Source organism: Buceros rhinoceros, unplaced genomic scaffold (genome assembly GCF_000710305.1).
Source record: "Buceros rhinoceros silvestris isolate BGI_N320 unplaced genomic scaffold, ASM71030v1 scaffold36128, whole genome shotgun sequence".
In the NCBI taxonomy this organism is placed as follows: domain Eukaryota; kingdom Metazoa; phylum Chordata; class Aves; order Bucerotiformes; family Bucerotidae; genus Buceros; species Buceros rhinoceros.
This window is the reverse complement of record NW_010426931.1, coordinates 11,528-24,332: the sequence shown is the minus strand read 5'-3', so window position 1 is coordinate 24,332 and position 12,805 is coordinate 11,528. Positions and strand designations below refer to the sequence as shown.

Below are 12,805 nucleotides of genomic sequence, written 5' to 3'. Positions count from 1 at the left end.
GCAAAAGTTCCTTATAAAACCTCTATTTCAGAAGTGGTTTAATTTAAAATTGTGATGGGAATTGCATTTTCTGTGTTTCTTCTGGAAGTCCAAATAGTTTAATTTGAAGCAGCAAACTACGATAACTGTTGCTGGAGTGGTGTGCCCTTCCCTCTGGTCAGGTTGCACTCATCAGAACTGGACTGGAGCAGTTTTATACAGCTGTGCTGGTGGATTACTATGGGTAGGTTTAGGAAAATCTGTATTGCACAACTTTTATTTCAAACACTAGTGTAGTTCAATAGCTTGATGTAAATAAGAATTGGGGGGTGGGTGTATGTTTATAGAATAATAATACACAACACTTAACCTATGTCCAGGAAGGACATTTTTTTCTTACAGATTGAAAACATTTTATAAGTAATCTTTATCTCTAGTTTATTCACCATAGGTCACCCGTGTGAAACATTGCAAGACTTGCAGTGAAGTCAATCACTGTTCAGACTTTTTCCTCCTTGTTTTTTGTGTGGGTTGTACAGATGAGTGGTTGCATTTAGGGTCTACTATTTTTTTCCATGATGCGCTTTTTCAGAGTGACGCTTATTTCAAGTTAGATGTATGTTTGTGCTGGAAATGGTGCAAAGATTTTCTTACAGCAGAAATTTCAAAATAAAAGGCTTCAGAAGATTTTTGTCATTGAGCACTGAATGTTTGCTGGTATGTTGTGACTTCTCTAAGTTGCCCACAAGGGTGACTGTTTAATTTAATAATGCATTTTAGTAACAAAATCATCTTTTTTTTGTAGATAAAGTACAGAATTTGACTGAAGATACTGAGAAGAACAGTCATTTCATCTATGAGAACACTGAAGACAATAATAAAACTGATGCTGAAATTACAGACGCTTCTGGAGACACGAGTGAAGCCAAGGACTTGCCTGATTCTTGGGACTCCCACATGGGCAAAGCAGCAGACTCTCCATCGGAAACATCTCAGACGAAGGGGCCGTTAAGAACTCACTTGTACGAATGGGAGGATGACTCTGAAGACACCAGAACTGGAGAGTACGTGTTAGATCTTGACAGCGAACATCTCTCAGAGATGAAGAGCAAGGATGAGGAGTGCGACAAAGAAGATCCTGAAAACCCAAAGGAAGCCATTAGCGAAGAACTCGTGCAACCTATTCCTCGGCCAAGCAACTGTAGGACATACTGTCGGTCCAACAAAGCAAAACCGCAGGGGGCAACAAATTTTGACAAGCTAATGGATGGCACTAGTCAGTCTGTATCCAAAGCAAACAACGAGTCAAACAACGATGGTGTGAACCCAGCAAGAAAAGTTTCTTTAAGTAGTGGGACCAGTTTTAGAGGGACGGTTGGACGGACTAGAGACTACACTGTTCTACATCCATCTTGCTTGTCAGTTTGTAACGTTACTATCCAGGATACCATGGAGCGAATTGACGAGTTTACCACAGCAGCCCCAACTGACTTGGGAGAAGCCGGGCGCTTAAGGAAAAAAGCAGACATTGCTACTACAAAAACTACAACCAGGTTTCGACCGAGCAATACCAAATCCAAAAAGGATGTCAAATTAGAGTTTTTTGGGTTTGACGATCAAGACGAGGGAGGGGGAGATGAAGGCGCCTCTAGAAGTTCTGGGAGTTCCAATTACAAAATCAAGTACTTTGGGTTCGATGACTTGAGTGAAAGTGAGGATGAAGATGAAGAGTGGCAGGTGGCAGAAAGGAAAGCTAACAAAAAACGAAGCAGAACGGCACCATCTTCTTCACTTCAGTCAACCACTGACGGCAATGAGAACTGCTCCCAGGACAGCCAACTCAGTACTAATGCAGGTAAGCAGAACTCTTCTGGGAGACATGCTTCACATCTAAATTTAGTGGACCTTTTATATTTTGTTCCATTTGCGGAGTACCTGAGAGTCATTTGAACAGCACTGCTGATTTGGAAATCTAAAAGGGAAATTGGCTTATTTCTGCTGTGGATCAATTATTTCTTATTGGCTTATTTCTGCTGTGTGTGTCTGGTGTTTCATAGCTGTCTCGAAGTACGCTTTAGATACCTTCAGCTCTTGCCAGAGGTAGAGGATTTTCTTTTTGAACAGAAGATTCTTGCCTTTTTGGTGTGTTGAGCATGCAGTACCAGTGCCTGGGAGGCAGATACCTTCCCACAGAAGCTCCACATCATCCCAGCATTATCGATCTTGAGCGCAAAAATTTAAGTAGCTCTTAGGGGTGTGAAATATCTTTTTCCTTTTTTGTGCTTTTGAATGTGTTTACGCACCTTTTGGACCTTTCTCAAGCTCCATCCTACCTAAGCATGCACAGTGCGATGGAGGAGAGGCTGTGGGGACCCATGGGGTGCCAGTCAGGTGGCCAGCTGTGGGTCTGCCTCTGCATATTGATGTATTTCTGCTTTTGCTTCCAGTTTTCAGCTATCTCCATCTTCTGCGTAGGTGGTGTGTGTGTGTGTGTGTGTACACACACGAGTAAAGCTGATCATGCAGGATTTGCTGAGGGAGTTCTGGTGTTTGAGTGCCTTTCAACAACCAGACTTGCTTGGTGCTCGGCTGGGTCCCGTGTAATCACGCTGATCACAGTTGAGGTGTGTTGGTGTAGAAGAGTAGGAATAGCTTTGGCGAGGGGTTTCTTTTTGCTGCTTCTTTTGGACAAAGCCTAATGCCAAAGAATTGTGTGTGTAGGAATGTGTGTTTCAAAACACTGCTGCTGTTGTAGGGAACTCTTTGATCCTCCATTTAGGAGTGTGAAGCGTGAGAAGTTTTTACCCATTCACTGAAGTTGTTACCCTTCCAGGACTTTGGCAAGATGTGTTTTGTTGTGATGGGGGGAGGACTTGCGTCTAGCCTTGCAAATGTTGGAAAAGCTGGATTTTCCTACAAACAACTTCTGCTAATACAATCCAGAAAGAAAAATTCATAGGAAAAAGTACTCATTCCTCTGTTCTAATTGTAGTTGTCTCTAAAACCAGAATCGTCTGTAAGCCTTTTAATCAAAGGTAAATGTAACTGCTGGGGTTTTTGTAAATTCAAAAAGCCAAATTGATACTGATGTGGTATGAGAAGATCGTGTTTGCAAACAAAAAAAAAAACCTTCCTTGATTTGTTTTCATAGAATTGAATTATGATGAGACACTTCCATTTTCCAAAGAGTCTGGAATGCGTTTAACTTCCAGGACTGCTTATGAAATACTCCATCTGAGTCCTTCTCTCTGACGAGTCTTTGTTCAGCCATTTATACCAAGGAAAAAAAAAGACTTACAGAGTTCCAAGGGAAAAAAAAAAGGCAGCTGAGATGCCGACCCATCAAATAATCCTTTCAGCTGCTGTCAGAAAGTCTCGAAATAGCTGCAGTTTGCATTCAGCGCTGCATTCACCAGCGAGGCCGTTACGCTCCCAGGTTATCACAGATCATTGCTCTGAAATACTCTCCTAAGAGATGTCGGTGGCACAGGTAGGGGTAAGGTGGTGTTTTGTTAGTTTCTCAACACGCTTCCTGGGTAAGAGCTGCTCTCAGTGCCTCTGCGGAGAGCTGCTTCCCCACTGGTTTGCATCTTCTCTGCTCCTTTGATTCCTGCTTTGTGCTGCTGTGGCCAGGTGAGATTTGAGTTGCAAATTTTCTTCTGAAAATTGAAAGAATGACCTGAAGTTACTTCCCTCAGTGGTAGCACATTCCCTAGTTTAATCCGGTAGTACAGATGATGAAAATGAAGAGTCTGATGTTGTCTTGAAATCTATAGGACTCCTTGATATATTTCATGCTGTCTTATCTCAGACCTTTGAATGTTTTGAGCAGCGTGATCATTCAAAGGAGACATATTAAGGTTCTTCAGTGTCGTGATGCTGAATCTGAGAATTTATTTGTAAATTGATCTGCTGAGTCTGAGAATTTAATTTATTTATCTGCTGAAATGGTTAAAAACCACCAAAAACCCCAAACCATGAGATACTCTGGCTTTTAAATTCCTGGATGCTGTTTACAGACTTTCCCTTTTAATGAATTCGGTTCATATCTCTATGAGCCTGAGATTTTTGATGTCTCATGGCTGTAGTCTGCAAGAATGACAGGGGATCAAAGCTCTACTAGAACCACCTTTACTAGATCCCAAACAGTTCCGTGTCACTTCACTTGCCAGAATAAGGATGACTAGTGAAGAGGAGCCCTTAATACCAGAGGGAAACGACTTAATTACTTGACTGTATTAATCAGTGGGGAGTTGTATCCAAGAGAAATCTGAGCTAATGACAAAGAAGAGTAAGGCTTAGCCAAAAATAACTTTTAAGCTTCAATTTGGAAGAGCAAACCTGTATCTTTGGGACTGTGTTATACTTCCGGAAATACCTGTGCTATCTGTTTGGTTCGGTCTTTTTCTGAAGATCCCTGTGGTCTCAGCAGTGTGGGATTTCTCCTGTATTTAACTTCTGAACTTGTAGTCCCAGAACACTGGATTTCCTACCCGTTCAACTGGGACACCTGGGACTATGCTAATGTTTGTTTTACCACATCTTGTTGTGGCCAATGACAATAAAATTACTCCAGAAAGAAACAAGAATAAAAAAAAAAGCTGACTAAAATGAAACATTTTCGTTTCCCTGTGTAGATTGACATAACAGTTGCCCTGAAACCTTCTGCTAAAGGAAGGTACGAAGAGCTGTCCTCTCTAGCATGCTTATTCTTATTCGTTTACCTCCTCCTTCCCTGTGTATCTCGTGAGCAGGATGCTACTGATGAACTACAGCATCCGTGTTTTAAATTATAGCGGCCGTTAGCCTGTTCTGTAGCATAAGTATCGCAACTTAGCTTTTTGCTTTGTAAATCAGTTCTGATATACAGCTTCACCTTTTGTGCATTCGTTTTCCTTCAAATGATTGAGATGAGATTCCGGGACTCTCTTCGGATAATAAAATAGCTTTTGTTTATCAGCATCTAGCACTCAGTTCATTTCTGGTGAGTAGTCTTGCCTTACTATTTTTTCTCCCTTTGCATCTCCTCAAAAACCATACCACCTTGCTTCGATAAATATTTTTAGCTATTTGAGAGTACATCAGAGTCCTCAAAGGCAGAGTCCTGGTTGGACTTAAATCTTCTGCAGAATTACCCTCAGGCACTAAACCAGAACTGCGTTGTTTTTCCCCAGGAAATTTACTGCAGTGTTGCCTTCACGATGGTCTTTGAACTGCTTTCCAGTTTTAGCTGAGACAGGCAAATTATCTCAAAGATTATAAATGCCTTGAAAATGGTAATGTTAACAAAAGACTTCTCCCCCACCCCCTGTGTGGAAAATCTGGTAAGATCTGTATGCAGAGGGCTTTTAGGATGCTGGCTAGAAGTAGGAGTTGAAGCATTTTTAACAAGAAGTTTCTTTGAATTTAAAATTACTGCAGTTAAATGGGATAGTTAGGATCGTAGAGGAGCAGAATGCACAGAACAACAACTTAGCTGGTTTTAAAACTGCGGCTTAGTTGATCCAGAGCACTATTAACCGTTATTAACCACAATGCCTGCTCCAAGTCTTAGCGTGAGGCACGAAGGGTTGTGCTGACTTGGTGGGTGAGAACGCATCTTGCATTTCTGGAGTGACTTGTGTGTTCGTCATTACTTTTTAGCTTTTAATCTGTGGTAGGAGGGTGCCGTTGTGATGGTTTGACTTTCTTTGGGCATTGCATCGTGGGCCTGGCTGCTTCAAAAGTATTCCAGGGTTTGTCAGGATGCATGTCAGCAATTTGGTTTGACTCCTCCCAACCAAGGACTAAACTGACTTTTCTATAGATCTGGAAGTAGTTTTGCTTTATTGAAGTTAATGCAAATTGGTCTGTTAATATTTTTCCTGCTGTTAGGCTAGTTTTATCAAAAAGTCTTTTAAAGTCAGTTGTTTCAGAGGGATTTTTCCTGTCAGTTGTTCAGCTCTCGTGCTGACCTTGTACAACTCCATGGAAAACCATTGGGCTGGGACATGTGAAGCTGGCTCCGGTAGGTGCCTTGCTGTGGCATCCTGCCCGCTCTGTTCCTGCCAAGCCTGTTGAAATTTACTGTGATTTAAGAAACTTTTGAGCCTTGTTTTAAGAAATCTTACATCCCCCTGATGAGATGAGCATTGTGTCCTTGCACCTGCCGTTAGGAAGTGGCTTGCCTGATTTGCCTTCGATGGCCTCCTTAGGGTCCTGTTTACTGGACACGAGTGCACTTGGGATTAGAGTAACCGATCCAACAACCTGCTTGTATTTTTGCAGCACAGTTTTCAAATAGCAGCAGCTTTGCTGGAATAGATCGGTTTTCTGAACTGTTTATCAGATGAAACAGTGCTTCTCTGTGCCTGTCTTTAGTTCTGTCATGAAATTTATGGCAACTTCTGGTCTGTGCCAACTGAAAGAACAGAAGCTGGTCTCCAAGGGATAATGCTTCAAATGAAACACGAGTTTAAAGAAACAACAAATAGGACAAGAATTTAATTAGATCTGTGAATGGCAGATTTACAGTCCAAAACGGGAGTCTGGAACTACTGGTAAGGCAAGTAGTGAATACATTGGAAGGCCGTTGCAGAAGTTCCTTCTAGCCGACTCCTTTCTGAGCTGATGACTGTAGTGGGTTTTTTATACTGTTTATAGCAGAAAAAGCAAATATGAAAAGGCTGCCTTCATGAGATGTGAAGTAGGATCAATTCTGCTCACACAACGGGCACAAGATGCTGTAGTAATGGCGACAGTGTGCTTTGTAATGTATCTTCTGTGCATTATCGTGACAGTCAGTGAACCTGAGCTCCATCCAGACCTGTGTTTGGCTTTAAAGCTGCTTTTTCTGATGAAGGATGTTTATTATATAATTGCAGAAGCTGTACATGTAGAAATGTCCGATGCAAGAAATGCTCTGGCAGTTCAACAGCTCTCAGTATGGCTGTTTCATGTCTATATTTACCTTTTACAGACCTTCTGGAGTTCTCAGAGGATGCATCTGGTGTGCCTGAAGGCAATAAGAAATCCACAAATAAACAAGGTGATAAATCTAAGGAAAACACCAGGAAGATTTTCAGTGGGCCAAAGCGGGTGAGTAATAATAGTGAGACCATGACAAAGTTCTTATTTTAATTAACTCTTTGGTATCCATGTTTCTTCCTATATATGTAACAGGGCTTTTGTCCCAGTCTGCGTCTGCACTTGACGTAATTTAAGATTGTATCTGGAAAAGTGGAACCTTCAAGTGCAGGATTTGTGTGTCAGTTACTGGGAATTTTGCTTTTCACATGCAAGTCTGGGGTTGCACGATGGTAATGCGCAACCTCAATGTGCTCACTTCTAGGTGACAGTTAAAGCAAAGCACCATTAAATGCGGCGCAGGGGGTTTGGGGGTTTCTTCTTTTTTTGTTCTCCGCTCTCCCAAGAAACGTCTGTCATATTAATAGGATTGAACCTTTGTGAAAGCCTCAGATTTGGTATTGGTGTAGCCTTTGTAAGGACAAGTGCCTTTAGAGCATGTGGAAAAGGGAGATTTTCTTCTAGTTAAAAAAGAAAAGTAATTCCTGCTCCCTCCCCTGTGTGCCCAAACTGAGTGGTGTTCCATCTGGCTTTGCCCATTCCTCCTGTGCACGGAGCTGATTCATTTTCTCGGTGCTAGGTGTGGCATAACCTACCTGTTATTACAGCTCACTCAGGCGTTTGCAGCTCTTCAATACGTGCGTATATTAGAAATGGCCTTTAGCCATTAGGGGCGATTTCACAGTAGTGGGATCCTCATCATCTCTATTAAGTGAAGTTTTTATGACTCAGTTGTTCAGGACACCAGTTTCTGCTGCTTAAGGCGTTATGAATGCTTTTTGCATCACACGTTCCTGTTGTCTGGAGCAAAGCAGCTCTCTGGCCTTTGCCACAGTCCAGAGCTGGTGTAAGTAGAGAGGGAGGGAACTGGAGAAGTTCCGTGAGGGTTGCAGCCCCAGCCGTTGCTCGTTAGCATAGACACCCTTTCATAAGTGCTCGGAGTGTCTTCAAGCTAGCTGGCGGTTCAGAGCTGATGCGGTATTTCCTGAAGACGGGAGTTCCTCCACTTCTACTGCTTAAATAATGGTTTTGTAAAGATCAACTTCCTATCAGTGAACATGTAACAACAGACGGAGAAAGAGAAATACAGGAAATGGAAGTTTAACTGGACCTTTTGCTTAAATTTTTAGCAGCATAAAATAGCTCTGGGAGTTCTGTTAAATATGGATTTTTTTAATGTTTAAATATTTCTATACTTAAAATACTATTTTATAATAGCATTGTATGTGTTTCTTGTTTAATTTTTATATTCTAAATACTCAAGGTTTTATATCAGTTTTAATTAATTTTGGATGTATATATAACGAAATTACATGGCGGGGGCAGGAAATCCCCTTAAGCGGTATCAGACTATATGAAAGAAAATGGTTTCAACTCTAGAAAACTCTTAGCTGGGAATAAACTCAAGTGCAAAAGGCAAGAGCTGAACAGCCTTTTTTTCCCTGTAGAGAGATAATGGACCCAGAAGTGGGTGCTAGAAATTGCAATGCAGATTTTAAACTTCAGCGTTTTCTGATCATTTGGCTGTTACATGGCGTTACTAAAAAAGCTTGTAAGGCTTGTTCTGATGGTAATTAGAGACACTTTATCTTCCTAAACTTTTAGACTTTTAATCTCAGTTATGTCTTAAAGGAATTTTTACTCTGGGAATGAAAAAAATGGACTGAAATTATTAACCTGACCATAACGAAATGATCTGTAATAAATAAAAAAAAATTTTCTGGGACGTCTTCACTGTCTCATCAACTTTTTTCCACCACCCTCCCCACCCCCTTCACCCCCCTTGTAGAAACTAGCAATTACAGTGTGAATTATTTTCTGATAGGTGGTGACGTTAGAGGTGTGATGCTTTGCATCATCCTGAGCTGGACAGTGAACAGCTCTGTCACTGGGGGAGCACAGACAGTGTTGTCACACCTCAGCAGATCCAGAAAGCTGAAGTCTGTCCCATTTCATAGTCAGCAGGACTCTTGCCCATGTTTATACTTTGGAAACATGACCATTGTACTCCAGTGTTACAGTCTAGTTCTTGAAACTTGGAGCATTTGTGTAATAAATATTGCAGACATGGACTTGGGGAATAACAGTGTTTCTAAAAACTGCCTTTAACGTACAGAGTCTGACTGAAATCATCAACTCCTCACAAGCGTAACTATGAGCACAGCAGTTGCAGTAGCCTGTACATGGTGATTGGTGTCTGAAGTCTCAACCAGAAGTGAATTAAATTGCTTTAGCATGAGTTACAGGGGGAATATCATGTTCTGGAGCAACATAATTATGCACTTACAGTACATAAATATTGACAGTATTTGGCTTGCAAATGCTGGGTGTGAAGCATACATGAATAACATCTGCAAACGCCTGTTTGCAGCTGTTTACAGTTTTAATTCAACTGGTGCTCTAGCAGGTATGTCTGGTAACTCTGGGGGGCTGCGTCATACCCCACCTGTGGTCCCTTTGAGCTCAGCTCCGCTTCCAGACAAGAAGCTAATTCTCAATTATCAGGCAAAACCGAGACCTTTTTTGTGGGTGTGGTCCAAATCTACTGAGCCTAAAGGTTTTGACAAAAGGGAGCATAACAATTCTTTCCTGAAATTTCTTGCTCCTACCCCTCTCGCCACAGATCTGGGCTGGAGTCAGCAAGTGAGCAGAATCAGGTTTTGTAGGAATACTTTGGAATGGTTCCCAATGGTCTTATACAAACCACGTATGTCTCTGAATATGAACCTGGGAAAAACCAAACCAAACTTAAAAGTGTAAGATGAAGAGAACTGGTCTATCCCAAACTTAGTCTTTAGTCCTAGAAGCTGATGTCTATACCCGGTTCTTTGTGCCAGAGCTATGTTGTCAGTTCAGCATGTCATTAAGGACCACCAGATCCTCTGAACTGCAAATTTTCCTTGAGATGTATGATAAAGAGTGACCTGCAGCTCTGGGCTGATCCTGGCCCTGCCTGGGGCCATGGGAAGCCAGCCTCGGTGAGGTGAATACCCGATTGCTTTTGAATAGTCCAAGGCAGGAATGTAAATGGAGTTGCAAATCCATAATTCCAAGGTGTGGGAGCCTTTCAGCTTGAGGAGCCAGAGAGAGGGGGCAGAGTCCAGACCTCAGAGAGTGCTCTTCAGTGCGAAGGAGACTTACTGTGTGGCATGAAGTGGGACACAGGAGCTGGAACAGGAAAAAGCACTGACTTTCAAGCAAGCATAGCCAAAAGCAGTCTCCACACTGAAAATTTTCTTGAGAGGTTAAAACATGCGTTTTGTGAGTGGTAATAGGAGGAAGAAGGAACTCCCTGCATGGGCAGACTGCTGGGGGGATTCATGGGCTGTTACTCAAAGCACAGTGGAAGTCCATTGCTTAGTGGCTTCTGACTGCAGTTAGAACGTGTGTATTTCCTGGAACTACTCACTTTCGAATGTTTATCAACAAATTTGAAGTAGCGTAAATATTTTTTTTTTTTTACACTCTCTTGTCCTGGAGGAATTTCTCTAAACTGACTGGTTGATGTCTCGGCTCTAGGAAACCTGGTTTGCAGCTCTGTGTGCGTTTCCCCACACGTACACAGGGAATGGGAAGAACAACATTACACCAGTGTGCTTGGTTTGTTTTTTTTCACCTCTTGTGCAGGACGAGGTATGGAATAATGTCTGCCACTGAAGTGATTGTCATAGTGTTTCCTTTGGGCCCTTCACCCAAGGACTGGACTGTGGAGTTTCCTGTCCAAAGCTGTTCCTTGTTTAACAGTGGTGTTGCTTGAAAATGATCCCCTAGTGTGGAATGCATTTGTCAGGAAGGGCTAAGAGCTTCTTGTATTACGTGTTAAACAACAACAACAAACACCCCAAACCCAACAGAACCCAACCTATAGTAAGGACTGATTTTGCCTGAAGGAGACCGAAAACAACTGATAGAAGTGTTTGGTGAAGTGGTCTCTGCTCTCCCTTCACTCGCCTGCTCCCCCCTGTTCCCTTGCTCCCTCAGTTTCCCCAGGCTGTGTAAACTGTGGAACCCATCTGTGTTTAAAACAATAGCCCACTAACAGGAAACGTTTAACATAAATCTCAGTCTGGTTCACCGGGAGTCTGTAAACAATCATATCCACTCAGCTGAGGGAGCTGAAGAAGAGATTAAGTCGTCTTAACCTGGTTAAGTCAACATTGCAACTGGGAAATGCTCGCTGACCCAGTCGGTGTTAGCAGGATTACACGCAGCACTTTGATCAAGTGACATTCACCGAGTTAGTCATGACAGTAGTGTTGAATGCAGGAATGAAATCATTGCCGGATTCAGGCGTGGCTCCGCCAACGGGCTGCTCTGGAGCCAAGATAAAAACGTGATCCAGTCAGAACCCGGTAACTATTCACTGCTTTTCACATTGTAGTCAAGTTTGACAGATAACGGTTATGGTTTGTGCCCAGCGAGGCACAGACGTGTGTGCAGGATTTCAGAACGTGGCTTTTGGACAGATCAGTTGGACAGGTGTGTTAAATTCTTCCTGTGTGAAGAATGCTAATTTCCAGTTACCAACTGCTGAACTGGCAAAAAAAGCCCACCCTTTTTTTTCTTCTGTGTGACTTCAGCTTGATCTGTAGCTCCAGTCCATAGTTCATTTTTAAATTGCGTTTTTCTTGTCCTGTAGGCAGGTTTTTTTCCATGAGTAGGTTGTTTTCATTGAGTTGCCATATTCCCGTTATAAATTTCAGGCACCATGAGAAACCGTCAATCTCTGAAAATAAAGCTAATCCTGCTGTTCCTGACAGAATTCGCTGTAACACAAGTTTAAGGCATAACCTACAGGTTGATGTGAACTTTTTCCACTGGTGCTTCATGCTGACTGGAAGAAGCTACAAATACCAGCTTGACAAAAAACGAGTTTCCTTCGAGTCCAGGATGAAGTATTTGTACCTGATTTTTGAATGTGCGTTGGAATTGAGGAAGCATGAAGCTGCGTGTGGCTCTTGGCGCGACTGAGTCATCCTAGGGCTAGTATGACACTGCCACATGTGGCGGGGGGAGAAAGGAGGCTGCGCTGGCATCCGTAGTTTTCCACTTAGCCGTATTGTGCCTTACAGATGTTTATCAAAGACATCCTGCAAGTAACATTTCTTTTTGCTTGCCTGCAAATGAACCTGTAGTTCTCCAGGTTAAATTTAAGATTTTTTTGTTTGTTTGTTTAGATTTAATACACGTAAAGATTCATCTATCTGAAGTGTACAGTCTCAGGTGGTTTTGGTTAATTATTAATCCATATCTTATTTTAATAGTCTTGGAAATAAATAATCTTGGACAAGCAGCAGCTGGAAGTGTAATTCTGAAGTTCAGACCTATCAGTCATAGCCTTTGCTGTACATGGAATGGAGGATCAGAGTAGGCTGGTCAGAACCAATTTTAGAAAGAACCGCGTGTCTTTACCTTGCATGACCTTTAGGAAAAGAGTTCACCCTCCAGAAGGAGGAACAGTTATTACAAAGCATTTCTTCAGCCATATTAAACTGCTGGTACACACACGTTGAGCTGCTATTTGCATCCAAATTTAGGATGTCAAAAGCATGTTTTCAGGAATGATTATTAGTTGACATTTTTGATTTTTGACACTGTTGAGGAGCTGAGCTCCATTTTGACAAGCAAACTCTTCTGTGAAATCTGTGGCTTACAGCAGCTGAGCGCCTGGCCGGCAGTCTGTTCCAGCAGCAGCCTGGTGGGCAGTGGTGATCGGAGCGGAGAACCTGTGACAGCACGTTGGGGCCTCTGCACGGCATTT

At 42.3% G+C, this 12,805-nt stretch overlaps 1 protein-coding gene across 1 annotated transcript in view; it reads left to right on the top strand.

Moving 5' to 3' along the window:
* Positions 1-784: 784 nt before the first annotated feature.
* Positions 785-12,805, top strand: part of LOC104498341 (wings apart-like protein homolog) — a gene marked incomplete at both ends in the record, with an annotated part of 22,478 nt that continues 10,457 nt past the window's right edge. The window contains 2 exons of the mRNA XM_010141697.1: positions 785-1,834; positions 6,938-7,056. Of these exons, the coding sequence (XP_010139999.1) occupies positions 785-1,834; positions 6,938-7,056 (1,169 nt within the window). The remainder of the gene's footprint in view (positions 1,835-6,937; positions 7,057-12,805) is intronic.